Here is a 12,924-nt window from a genome sequence, read left to right as displayed (position 1 = left end):
TTTCAATAGTTTTCAAAATTATCTCATTCAGCTGGGCACAAAAACAAGACAAGAGGTTGCTTTACAGTGGAGCATTAAGGAGAGTGGACCCACATATAAAAGACAGTTGGTAGGTAACAAAAACTGACACTGTGTATCCGCCCAAAAGGACATTTACTTGTATAGTGCACATTTTCAAATAGACCTTGGTCAGGCATCATCTAAGTGATATTGAGAATGAGGATGCAGAGGAGGTAGCCTACACAGCAGCTTGGCATTGTGGTTATCTGTCATCATGCCCTGAGTTCATAGTGAAGCACTCGACTAGACCTCAACTCCACTCACCCTCTCTCTCCCTCTTCCTTTAGTCTCGCTCACCTCTTTCTCCTTCTCTTTCGCTCCTTCTCTCTGAGGACATAGGGACGAGCAAGACGTATTGGTCCTGATGGAACAGAGAAGGGGCCTGAACTGAACCAGAATTGACCCGGCGACAACCAAGACTAAACACTTTAGGAATGTGTCTGACGATGAGAATGCCAAAGAAAATGTTTTAGCTACTCCCTGTGTGTGTGTGTGTGTGTGTATTTGTATGTGTGTGTGCCTGTGTGTGCGTGTGCATGCGGGCTTGAGTGTTCGTTCATAAGTGAAGGTTATATAAGTCTACACATTTGGAGTGTGCATGTGGAGGCTGTGTGTTTGTGCATCAGTGTGAGTTGTGTGTATTTAGTGGCTTAGTAATTGCGACAGGGTCAAGACCAAGCCACATCATGTTGCCCCTGATTATATCGCAATTATGTTCTTGATTCTGAAACAAAAGTGCCCAACAATGGTTTGATAAGAATAATACCTTTTGTTTAATGAGACTTGCTGTAACTCCTGTGTTCATTCAATTAGTAAACAGGTCTTCTATTCAGCCTGGGGCACCCCATCCCTAATTTTCCTAAATCAGACACACCCCCGCCCCTCACTGCCCCCACCCCCACCCTGCAGCGTCCCACATCGGGGCCTCGGCAACATTCAGAACACAGGCTCCACCCCCCTCCCCCCCGGACTGACCCCCCACCCATTTGATTGTGATTGACAGCGTCTTTGTTCCATTGTGCGTAGCTGTCGCCTCTGATGAAGACACACACACACACACATACACACAGACCTATGTAGCTCCCCTTACTGCACAGTGCACAGAAAGACCTGGCTGCTACCTCTGTTGCAATATGTAGCTCTACACAGCCAGGATCCTCTGGGTACCAGCTCTACAGACAGGGACTCTACAGACAGGGACTCTACAGACAGGGACTCTACAGACAGGGACTCTACAGACATACCTGGGCTCCCTCTCTGTTGGTTTCTCTGTCTCTCTCTCTTTCACTTTCTCTCACTCTTTCTCCCTCTCTTGGTGTCTGTGTGTGTCTCTCTCTCTCTCTCTCTCTCTCTCTCTCTCTCTCTCTCTCTCTCTCTCTCTCTCTCTCTCTCTCTCTCTCTCTCTCTCTCTCTCTCTCTCTCTCTCTCTCTCTCTCTCTCTCTCTCTCTCTCTCTCTCTCTCTCTCTCTCTCTCTCTCTCTCTCTCTCTCTCTCTCTCTCTCTCAGTGGACTGGGGATCCAGGGCTGAGGGTCCGAGGCCGAGGGTGTGGGGGAAGCAGCTGGTGAGGGAGGCTCTGGGGTGCAGTGGGGCCGTTTGTGAGGAGGAGGTTGTCATTAACAGGGCTCACCCCTCCTCAGGGATGGGAACCAGGTCATATTCTCTCACATGGCACAAAGCAGGGTGTGTGTGAGGGGGGGGGGGGGCTGGATGGGGAGCAGGCCATGACCTCTTTATATCCATCAACAGATCACCGGCTTGGTCCACACACACACTGCACACAAGCAGATGCAAAAGAACGCAGGCGCGCACACACACACACGGATACTTAACAGGAGACATTTCCATGGTCATTTGCAAACCAACTTTCTCTCACACACTATCATTCACTGGCTCTCCAGTCGAACCACACACAGAACAACTTTCAACACCAGTGGTTGGAAACATCCACTCAGACCCTAGAAAAACATTATCTAGTCCCAACTCACAGAGATCAGTAACTTCAAAGAACAATAACCTTAATCAAGACTTACAACCCCCCCGAAAACAAACCAATATCATATGGCTACAATGATCTCCATCCCTAGACAACAAGCAATACTCTCAACAGGTCTCCTGCTCATTGAGCTGTGTGTGCTATCGCGTCTGCAGTGGAATCTCACCCCAGCTGATGGTACAGCTAGAGAGAACACACAGTGATCTAGTGCCCCCAACTGGTTCACATAGAGTCCTGCAGGCACAATGGAAACCAGGCTCTCTGGAAACGCCACCAAAGACATTGAGCTAAATGCCTCATCATTACAGCGTCATTAAGAAAAAGGCTGTCTCTTTCAGAGTAAACCAAGAAGTTTATTTCTAAATCAATTAATTACTTTCAAAAATAAGATATTAACAATCTATCAATTCATACACTTTTAAAAACCACACATTCAGCTTGTAAAAAGATGCAGAAATAATATGATTAAACAGCAAAACAACAATACTACTATAAAGACATACATCAAATTAAATGTACAATGAAGGAATCTAGTAGATTCTTCGTAACTCAGAGCTAAATACTGCATTGTACTAAGAGTTTAGCAAGGCCTGAGTCTTAAGTTCATTGGGTGCTACGTTACGCTTTCACTGTGATTGCAATGCTGTTGTTTTTTGTTATTCTTTGTAACTGGTTATGTGTGCTTTGTTTTTCAGACAGACAGACAGACAGACAGACAGACAGACAGACAGACAGACAGACAGACAGACAGACGGACAGACGGACAGACGGACAGACGGACAGACAGAGACGGACAGACAGAGACGGACAGACAGACGGACAGACAGACAGAGACAGACAGACGGACAGACAGACGGACGGACGGACGGACGGACGGACGGACGGACGGACGGACAGACAGACAGACAGACAGACAGACAGACAGACAGACAGACAGACAGACAGACAGACAGACGGACGGACAGACGGACAGATGGACAGACAGTGTCATTGCCCCAACAGTACCTTAAAAGACCAGGACGGAGGAGATGCCTGGCTGTGTTTGTGGGTAAGTTGTTTGTGTGTAATCATGTGTATGTATGAGGAGGGCCAGGAGTTTTTCCCGATCACATGATCTGACCAGAAAAAACTTCTAGCCCCATGCATGAAGTCACACTGTACTGTCTGTGTTTGTGCAATTGTGCGTGTTGCCTGGCCAAAGCTTATCCTGGTTCTCTCACGGCCTCTCTCGCCGAGAACTACATGCCCCCTCCTTCCCCCAGGTGGTCCAGGTTTGGGTGTCAATGAGCTACACCACTGTATATTTCTCACAGGGTATGTCCAAAATGGCACCCTATCCCTATATAATGCACTACTTTTCACCCTGGTAATGCATAATATGGGGAATAGGGTTACATTTCATACCAAGACCGGTCTCTCTCAGTTCGGTGAGATGGTGCGTCGGCGCAGGCAGCTGCAGGTCAGGCACTTAAGGATGCTCATGGTGATGTGCATGAGGGGGCCGAAGTTGAACAGCAGGTTGTAGAAGGTGTTGACCGACAGGCCTCCTGTCTCGTCGGCATACTTCATGGCCACGATGGGCGTGTACAGGCTGTTGGTCAGGTTCCTGAAGCGAGGGTTCCTTGACTCGATCACCTTCTTAGTACACTACATGGGAGAGAGAGAGAGAGAGAGAGAGAGAGAGAGAGAGAGAGAGAGAGAGAGAGAGAGAGAGAGAGAGAGAGAGAGAGAGAGAGAGAGAGAGAGAGAGAGAACATCTGAGTGTTTATAGCACACCTGAGTTTCTTTCAAATACTTTGTGTTTGTTGGTCTGGAGTCCCAGATTGGATTGGATTTGTACTTCTGGGACTATTCCATTGGTTCCATTACACTAGGCAAACTCAAAATCCCATGAACCAAAGGGTGACACAGGGAGCGGAGCGTGTTCACTAACCTTGGCGATGTCCTCTGGGGTCTGACCCATGGCCTCAAAGATATCCTTGGAGGAGGGCAGGTAAACATCTTTAAAGTAGCGCACTGTGTCTGCATCAGCTCCTGGGTACTCCATCTTGGCCACGTCCTCCATCATCTTCGTCTCAAACTCAGTGTGCACCGGCCCTGGCTCAATCATAGACAAACTGACCGGAGAGAACAGAATAGATCTTTATTAATCTATTACACAGTAACGGCAATTCTTTATTTTTGCTGACACAGTAACCAGGTATTGAGTCACTGGCTGTAATTGAATGTCCACTGTGAAAGATACCAAGAGATGTAATGACAGAAACCCAATAGGAGTACAAGACAGATTGAGAGGAACTCACTGGACGTTGAACTTGAGCAGTTGGACAGCCATACTCTCACAGAAGCCCTCCATGGCGAACTTGGAGGCAGTGTAGACATCGTTGAACACCACACCTACAGGCAGAGCAGACTCAGGGTCAGGAGGAATGGTAGTCAGAGAGCAGGACCGGAATCTACAGCTTTTACAGTTCGCCTGCTGGTCCAGATCTGTAAGTGCGCTAGACAACCCCTCAATCATTGGCATGCCAGTCTTACCCTGTAGACCCATAACACTGCTCATGACCACGATGTGTCCCGCCCGCCTCTTCTTCATGTCAGGCATGACCTCTTTAATCATCCTCACCACGCCAAAGAAGTTGGTCTCAAACACCCTCTTCATGTCCTCGATACTGATGCTTTCCACGGGTCCCAACAAGCCCACACCTGCATTGTTGACTGAGGGGAGACTCACAGATAGAGAAAAGGGTTATAGACCTGTAGTCACACTACCGATACTATACCGATACTACGCTGTAGCCTTCTGTACAGACACCTATCGTTAAGGATTAGAGCTGAGGCTCTAAAGCTTTAGTCACAACGGATGTTTTGTCATTGTTTTATTTAACCCTTTTTTAACTAGGCAAGTCAGTTAAGAAAAAAATCTTATTTACAATGACGGCCTCCCTGAAGGCAAAAAGCCTCCTGCGGGGACAGGGGCAGAGATTAAACATTTAAATAAATGAAATACAAATATAGGACAAAACACACATCACGACAAGAGAGAAAACACAACACTACATACAGAGAGATCTAAAGACAACAACATAGCAAGGCAGCAACATATGACAACACAGCATGGTAGCAACACAACATGACAACAACATGGTAGCAACACATCATGGCAGCAGCACAACATGGTAGCAACACAAAACAGGGTACAAACATTATTGGGCACAGACAACAACACAAAGGGCAAGAGACAACAATACATCACACAAAGCAGCCACAACTGTCAGTAAGAGTGTCCATGATTGAGTCTTTGAATGAAGAGATTGAGATAAAACTGTCCAGTTTGAGTGTTTGTTGCAGCTCGTTCCAGTCGCTAGCTGCAGCGAACTGAAAAGACGAGCGACCCAGGGATGCGTGTGCTTTGGGAACCTTTAACAGAATGTGACTGGCAGAACGGGTGTTGTATGTGGAGGATGAGGGCTGCAGTAGGTATCTCAGATAGGGGGGAGTGAAGCCTAAGATGGTTTTATAAATAAGCATCAACCAGTGGGTCTTGCGACGGGTATACAGATATGACCAGTTTACAGAGGAGTATAGAGTGCAGTGATGTGTCCTATAAGGAGCATTGGTGGCAAATCTGATGTCCGAATGGTAAGGGACTTCTAGCCGCTCGAGAGCGCCCTTACCTGCTGATCTATAAATGATGTCTCCGCTCTGATTCAGGGTTAGTTTGGCAGCGTGGCTGAAAGAGATTACGATAGAGGAAACCAAGTCTAGATTTAACTTTAGCCTGCAGCTTTGATATTCTTTTATTTTATTTCCTTTTTTTCTTTTTTGTTGTTGAATTTTACCCCCTTTTTTCTCTCCAATTTCATGGGATCCATGATCCAGTAGCTACTATCTTGTCTCATCGCTACAACTCCCGTACGGGCTCGGGAGAGACGAAGGTTGAAAGTCATGCGTCCTCCGATACACAACCCAACCAAGCAGCACTGCTTCTTAACACAGCGGGCATCCAACCCGGAAGCCAGCTGCACCAATGTGTCGGAGGAAACACTGTGCACCTAGCAACCTTGGTTAGCATGCACTGCGCCCGGCCAGCCACAGGAGTCGCTGGTGCACGATGAGACAAGGATATCCCTACTGGCCAATCCCTCCCTAACCTGGACGACGTAGCCTGCAGCTTTGATATGTGCTGAGAGAAGGACAGTGTACCGTCTAGCCGTACTCCCAAGTACTTGTATGAGGTGAGAACCTCAAGCTCTAAACCCTCAGAGGTAGTAATCACACCTGTGGGGAGAGGGGCATTCTTCTTATCAAACCACATTACCTTTGTTTTGAAGGTGTTCAGAACAAGGTTAAGGGTAGAGAAAGCTTGTTGGACACTAAGAACGCTTTGTTGTAGAGCATTTAACACAAAAGGGAGCTGGGAGGGGCCAGCTGAGTATGAGACTGTATCATCTGCATATAAATGAATGAGAGAGCTTCCTACTGCCTGAGCTATGTTGTTGATGTAAATTGAGAAGAGCGTGGGGCGTAGGATTGAGCCTTAGAGTACTCCCTTGGTGACAGGCAGTGGCTGAGACAGCAGATGTTCTGACTTTATACACTGCACTCTTTGTGAGAGGTAGTTAGAAAACCAGGCCAAAGACCCCTCAGAGACACCAATACTCCTGAGCCGGCCCACAAGAATGGAATGGTCTATTGTATCAAAATTAAATAAATAATGGTTTAATTTAAAAATAATAAAAAAAGCTTTGGCCAAGTCAATAAAAATAGCAGCACAGCATTGCTTAGAATCAAGGGCAATGGTGACATCATTGAGGACCTTTAAGGTTGCAGTGACACATCCATAAACTGAGTGGAAACCAGATTTCATACCAGAGAGAATACTATAGACATCAAGAAAGCCAGAATGTGTTCTTAATTGACTTGCCTAGTTATATAAAGGTTTGAATTGTATAAACACTAGTTTTGTGTCTTGAAATACTTGGGAAAAATGTATGATTTTTTTCTCTGTGGGCTCCCTAGTGGCACAGTGGTCTAAGGCACTGCATCTCAGTGCAAGAGGTGTCACTATAGTCCCTGATTTGAATCTAAGCTGTATCACATCCAGCTGTGATTGAGAGTCCCATAGGGAGGTGCACAATTGGCCCAGCATCGTCCGGGTTTGGCCGGGGTAGGCCGTCATTGTAAATAAGAATTTGTTCTTAACTTGCCTAGTTAAATTAAAAAACTCAAAAACATGAACTCCATTGGTCAGACAGTTGCACCAATCACTGTCACCACTAGGGGTCAGTACATGAATGAAATAAATAGAGAGGTGTGATGTAACAGTCTACTGAGCTGTTTTTGTTGTATTAAGGGTAGAGGGGGTAGTGTCGGGGAGTGGAGGGTCAGGAGTGAACCTATAAATAGAAACAGTTTTCCTGGAAAAGTCCAGCAGTTGAAACAGAGGTTATAGTTTTAAGGCGTACATATACACATAGGCCTAGACCCTTCTAATTGAACTCTGAACCTCGAAGCCAGTTCCACTGCATTTTTTCATTGTTCCTCCAGGGACTGATTTAGACCTGGGACACCAATTATTAAACAAGTAGAAATGAAAACCAACAGGCTTTGAACCTCGTAGGGTAAGAGTTGAATATCCCTGGCCTAGACGAATGCAGGATGAACGCATGCCCTGGAACACACACATTCACAAACCCACACACACTAAAAAGGCGAGGCTATTTGTCCCAGGGCTAGAGATCAGGTCATTGCCACACGAAAGGCCAGGGCAGGAGGTTTAGCTCGTTAGTTCCAGCACTGTTAACTCACTGAGGATATCAATATGGCGGTCCTTGACACTGTTGATGCACTGCTTGACTGACTCATCACTGCACACGTCCAGAGGCAGCAGCATGAGGGTCTTCCCATACGCATCACCTGCTGCCTCCACCAGCTTATCCTTCTTCTTCAGGTCCCGCATGGTGGCAATGACTGGGAGAGAGAGAGAGAGGGGATGGAGAGAGAGAGAGGCAGAGAGAGAGGGGGGTGAGAGAGAGGCAGAGAGAGAGACACTGTTGATGCACTGCTTGACTGACTCATCGCTGCACACATCCAGAGGAAGCAGCATGAGGGTCTTCCCATACGTGTGACCTGTTGCCACAAGAAAAGGGCAACCACTGAAGAACAAACACCATTGTAAATAAAACCCATATTACTTTAACTATTTGTACATCCTTACAACACTGTACATAGCCATAGTCTCTAATGCTTTAAAACTTGTGATTGTAATGTTTACTGTTCATTTTTGATAGTTTATTTCACTTTTGTTTATTGTCTATTTTACTTGCTTTGGCAATGTAAACATACTCTACATGGCCAAAAGTGTGTGGATTCGGCTATTTCAGCCACACCCGTTGATGACAGGTGTTTAAAATCAAGCACGCTGCCATGCAATCCCCATAGACAAACATTGGCAGTAGAATATCCTTACTGAAGAGCTCAGTGAATTTCAAAGTGATACCGTCATAGGATGCCACCTTTCCAACAAATCAGTTTGTCAAATTTCTGCCATGCTAGAGCTGCCCCAGTCAACTGTAAGAGCTGTTATTGTGAAGTGGAAACGTCTAGGAGCAACAAGGTCTCAGCCACAGAATAATAGGCCAGACAAGCAGAACAGGACAGACGAGTGCTGAAGCGCATAGCGAGTAAAAATTGACTGTCCTCAGTTGCACTCACGGCCGAGTTCCAAACTGACTCTGGAAGCAATGTCAGCACAAGAATTGTTCATGGCGAGCTTCATGAAATGGGTTTCCATGACCAAGCAGCCGCAGACAAGCCTAAGATCACCATGCACAATGCCAAGCGTCAGCTGGAGAGGTGTAAAGCTCGCCGCCATTCGACTCTGGAAATGCGTTCTCTGGAGTGATGAATAAGTCTGCACCATCTGGCAGTCCAACGGACAAATCTGGGTTTGGCAAATGCTAAAAGAACGCTCCCTGCCTGAATGCATAGTGCAAACTGGAAAGTTTGCTGGAGGAGGAATAATGGTCTGGGCTGTTTTTCATGGTTCGGGCTAGGCCCCTTTGTTCCAGTGAAGGGAAATCTTAACGCTACACCATACAATGATATTCTAGATGATTCTGTGCTTCCAGCTTTGTGGCAACAGTTTGGAGAAGGCCCTTTGCTGCACAAAGCACAAAGCGAGGACCATACAGACTGTGAGCCAGGCCTAATCGCCCAACATCAGTGCCCGACCTCACTAATGCTCTTGTGGCTGAATGGAAGCAAGTCCCCGCAGCAATGTTCCAACATCTAGTGGAGCAGGGACCAACTCCATATTAATGCCCATGATGTTGGAATGAGATGTTTGACGAGCAGGTGTCCACATACTTTTAGCCATGCAGTGTATGTTTCCCATGCCAATAAAGCCCTTTGAATTGAATTGAATTGAGAGAGGCAGAAAGAGAGCGAGAGAGAGACAAGAGAGAGAGGCAGGAAAAAGAGAGGCAGAGAGTGAGGCAGAGAGAGGTTCAGAGAGAGAGAGACGTTTAGAGAGACACAGAGAGAGAGAGAGAGAGAGAGAGAGAGAGAGAGAGAGAGAGAGAGAGAGAGAGAGAGAGAGACATTTAGAGAGAGAGAGAGAGACATTTAGAGAGACAGAGAGAGAGAGAGAGAGAGAGAGAGAGAGAGAGAGGCAGGAAAAAGAGAGGCAGAAAAAAGAGAGGCAGAGAGTGAGGCAGAGATAGAGGGAGAGAGAGAGAGAGAGTAAGACATTTAGAGAGAAAAAAAGAGAGAGAGAGAGAGAGAGAGAGAGAGAGAGAGAGAGCAGAGAGAGGAGAGAGAGAGAGAGAGAGAGACAGAGAGACAGAGAGACAGAGACAGAGAGAGTCATTTCGAGAGACAGAGAGAGAGAGAGACATTTAGAGAGACAGAGAGAGACATTTAGAGAGACAGAGAGAGACAGAGAGAGAGACACAGAGAGAGAGAGACATTTAGAGAGACAGAGAGAGAGAGAGAGGGAGAGAGAAAGAGACAGAGAGAGAGACATTTAGAGAGACAGAGAGACATTTAGAGAGAGAGAGAGTAATAGATCTGAGATATGTGAGACTACATGGAACAGACTGATGACTGACCCACTGACACATAGATAAGCATATATAGTAGACTTGCACACAGGTTTATATGTAGACAGACAGACAGACAGACAGACAGACAGACAGACAGACAGACAGCCAGCCAGCCAGCCAGCCAGCCAGCCAGCCAGGCAGCCAGCCAGCTCAGGATGGAATGCATAGGAACAGGTCAGTGGGTCTATTCCACGTCCATCCGCTTGTGTAACACCACTATTGATTCCCTTTGAACTCTGGACCTGGGAGACATGAACCCACATAGAGTAACAAACAGTATCTACCATCTACAGTATGTACAGAAAGGTTTTCCACATGTTTGCATCTTGCGACTTGACATTCTCCATTCCAAGTTTACAGTGAGGTCAACCACGTCTGTGTTTATTGATGAGCTCTAACACGGAAATAGAGAGACAACAGTATTACACAATAGAGATCAATGGTGGAAATCAACAGCTCGAATCAGGCACTGATCTGAAGACCTGCTGTCCTTGACGAATGAAGACATCCTCTTATTTCATCTGGTTCTGTAACCTCTGACCCAAAACCCCCAATGACAATCCAGTCTATGGAGTGAGTGGAAGATCATCGAATAATGGTGTGTGACTAGAATAAGCACTGCTCATATCTGCTTTACTAGTGAGGGTGTGGAAGTGCTAGTGGAGAACTATGACAGACAGTGCCAGCTTCGACTGCATACTGTCTGTCGAAGGGCACGTGTTGTACACCTATGAGTAAGATCTTCATGATGAGAGAATTGGGTGTCTGTCAAACAACAGAGAGATGTATGAGTTTCAACAGAACAACAGTTGCATTGTTCTTTCAGTTGTTGTTGGAATTATTCTTGGGCAACAGCTTAGTAAACATTCTTGAATGGAACCACACTGCCCTGAACTGGGATTGTTGAGGTTTCTCTGTAGTTGGCAAATGTCACTGCTACCAATTAATACTCAGAATAACAGCGCAATATTTAATCTGGATTTTCATGATCCTTCAGAGAGAACAGATCATGTTATTTTCTGCAATGTGGTCTCTCTCTTTCTTGGAAGCAGGTCACAGTTCAACGAGAATGATTCACAACTGAGTACTGTTGAGGGAGCTGTTAATCGATTCTGTTGCGCTCCTCTATTTCACGGCAATAAATCCCAAGACCCCACTACCCTCAAAGAAAGAACAATTCTACGTAACCCTAGACTGACATTAATGATGGGATGTCTGTAGCTGGAAAGTGGATGACAAACGTACAAGGTCCGCGACCTTCCCCGAGCTCCGCTGAGCCCCGATGAAGACTTCAAACAAGCCTCGCTAGTGAACCTTCGCGTGTACAGGTCTCAAACTTTGTCCCTCTTTCAACACTCGCTCCAGAGAGGGGACTATAAGCGCATTAGACACGGCACTAAACCGGTGCAGCGGTCTACAATTCAGTGCGATAAAGAGGGCTTTGTACGAGAGAAGTCACTTGAAAGAGAACTGGCAGTCTCTTTTATGATCCCCGCCAGGCAAGCCGCATCCTCGCGGAGCCGTACCCCGGAAACTTAGCTTTCAGATGATAATAGATGAATCAAGGAGGATAGAGAACCAGAGGGCTCACGATAGGAAATATATATATATATATATTACACTAGCAATAGGAGATTACACTAGCAATAGGAGATTTAGTCTAAAAGTAAAACACGAAGGCTACAATGTATGGGCGCAAAGGTGAAACCTGCGCGTAAAAGTTGTTTTGGATAGATAGACTTAATGATGACCCTATTTGTACACAGAACATATTCCACAAGGGTTCAAACAAAGATCAGAGGGATTTTAGCAGCATCTCGGATCAAGCTTCTGAAGTTAAAGGCAGATAAACAATGTAAAGAAAGCGCATTTACCATGGTAACGCTTCTTTTCATCTTTGGCCAGCAGGACCGCGATTCGTAACCCGATGCCGGAGGAGCAACCGGTGATCAGAACTACTTTTTGTCCACTGCTCGCCATAGCTTGTCCGGTTAGGTCGTGCGTTTTAGTGGTCTTCGGCTCCGGATGGTTGTTGCAGAGCGAGCTCGAGCACTGGACTTTAAAAACTAAAGCGGATCATGCAAACTCAGCGGCCATGTGAGCGGGTAATTTAGTCACATGTCCTATAAAATCGTTTACTAAAGAAGACGAGGCACCTCGCAAACTCGACTGCCAGCAGAATTTTTAATCTGATAAATGTTGCTTGCCCTGAATTGATTTTTTTTAAAGAACCTAAATGAATCCCTGTTTTACTGTGTGTGGCAGCCTAACATATGGGTAGGGGTTACATTGATAAGCATTTTTCATGTAATTTTGAACAACAGCCTCAATAAATATTTATTTCCCAGTAGTGCCTATGTTTAATATTGCTGTGTTTGGATGCATTCACATCTGTCAGACATAGAGGCCTGCCTATTGCTGCAACCTGGTCTCAGAGTATTTCGTATTATTCTGTAAACTACATAAATCCGAGTTACTTCATTTAGTACATACTATGTTTTGTATGGTATTAATTTGTGGATGTCTATCATCCATTTCGTATGATAAGCTATGTTACAAATTACAATTCATATTATATGTTACAAATTGAATTCATAAAATATGTTATGAATTGGAATAATGTACACTATTCTATGCATTTTCTAAATGTATGATATGTAACAAATTCCAATTTGTTATGGCTAACGTTAGCTAGGTGTCAAGGTGGCTAAAGCTAACGTTATGTAACCATACCAAATTTAACATATCATACTAATTTGACC

The 12,924-nt window shown here is 45.6% G+C and overlaps 1 protein-coding gene across 1 annotated transcript; it reads right to left on the bottom strand.

The window, feature by feature from the left end:
- Positions 1–2,762: 2,762 nt before the first annotated feature.
- rdh8a (retinol dehydrogenase 8a) lies at positions 2,763–12,450 on the bottom strand. Its single transcript, XM_052518827.1, has 6 exons — positions 12,037–12,450; positions 7,866–8,027; positions 4,593–4,772; positions 4,358–4,451; positions 3,988–4,171; positions 2,763–3,701 (listed from the first exon to the last, which is right to left on the bottom strand). Exons 1-6 carry the CDS (start codon positions 12,140–12,142, stop codon positions 3,474–3,476), a joined length of 954 nt encoding a protein of 317 aa, XP_052374787.1. The 5' UTR covers positions 12,143–12,450; the 3' UTR covers positions 2,763–3,473.
- Between the last annotated feature and the right edge of the window lie 474 nt (positions 12,451–12,924).

The sequence above is a fragment of the Oncorhynchus keta genome, chromosome 5, assembly GCF_023373465.1.
Source record: "Oncorhynchus keta strain PuntledgeMale-10-30-2019 chromosome 5, Oket_V2, whole genome shotgun sequence".
Classification (NCBI taxonomy): domain Eukaryota; kingdom Metazoa; phylum Chordata; class Actinopteri; order Salmoniformes; family Salmonidae; genus Oncorhynchus; species Oncorhynchus keta.
This window is presented reverse-complemented; position numbering and strand designations above follow the sequence as displayed.

Excerpts from the sequence above, each read along its gene's own strand:
- rdh8a (XM_052518827.1), bottom strand. The coding sequence starts at position 12,142 with ATGGCGAGCAGTGGACAAAAAGTAGTTCTGATCACCGGTTGCTCCTCC. Across the intron at positions 8,028-12,036 it reads TGAAAAGAAGCGTTACCATG|TCATTGCCACCATGCGGGAC; the intron begins GTAAATGCGCTT and ends TCTCTCTCCCAG. Across the intron at positions 4,452-4,592 it reads CAGTGTTATGGGTCTACAGG|GTGTGGTGTTCAACGATGTC; the intron begins GTAAGACTGGCA and ends CTCTGCCTGTAG.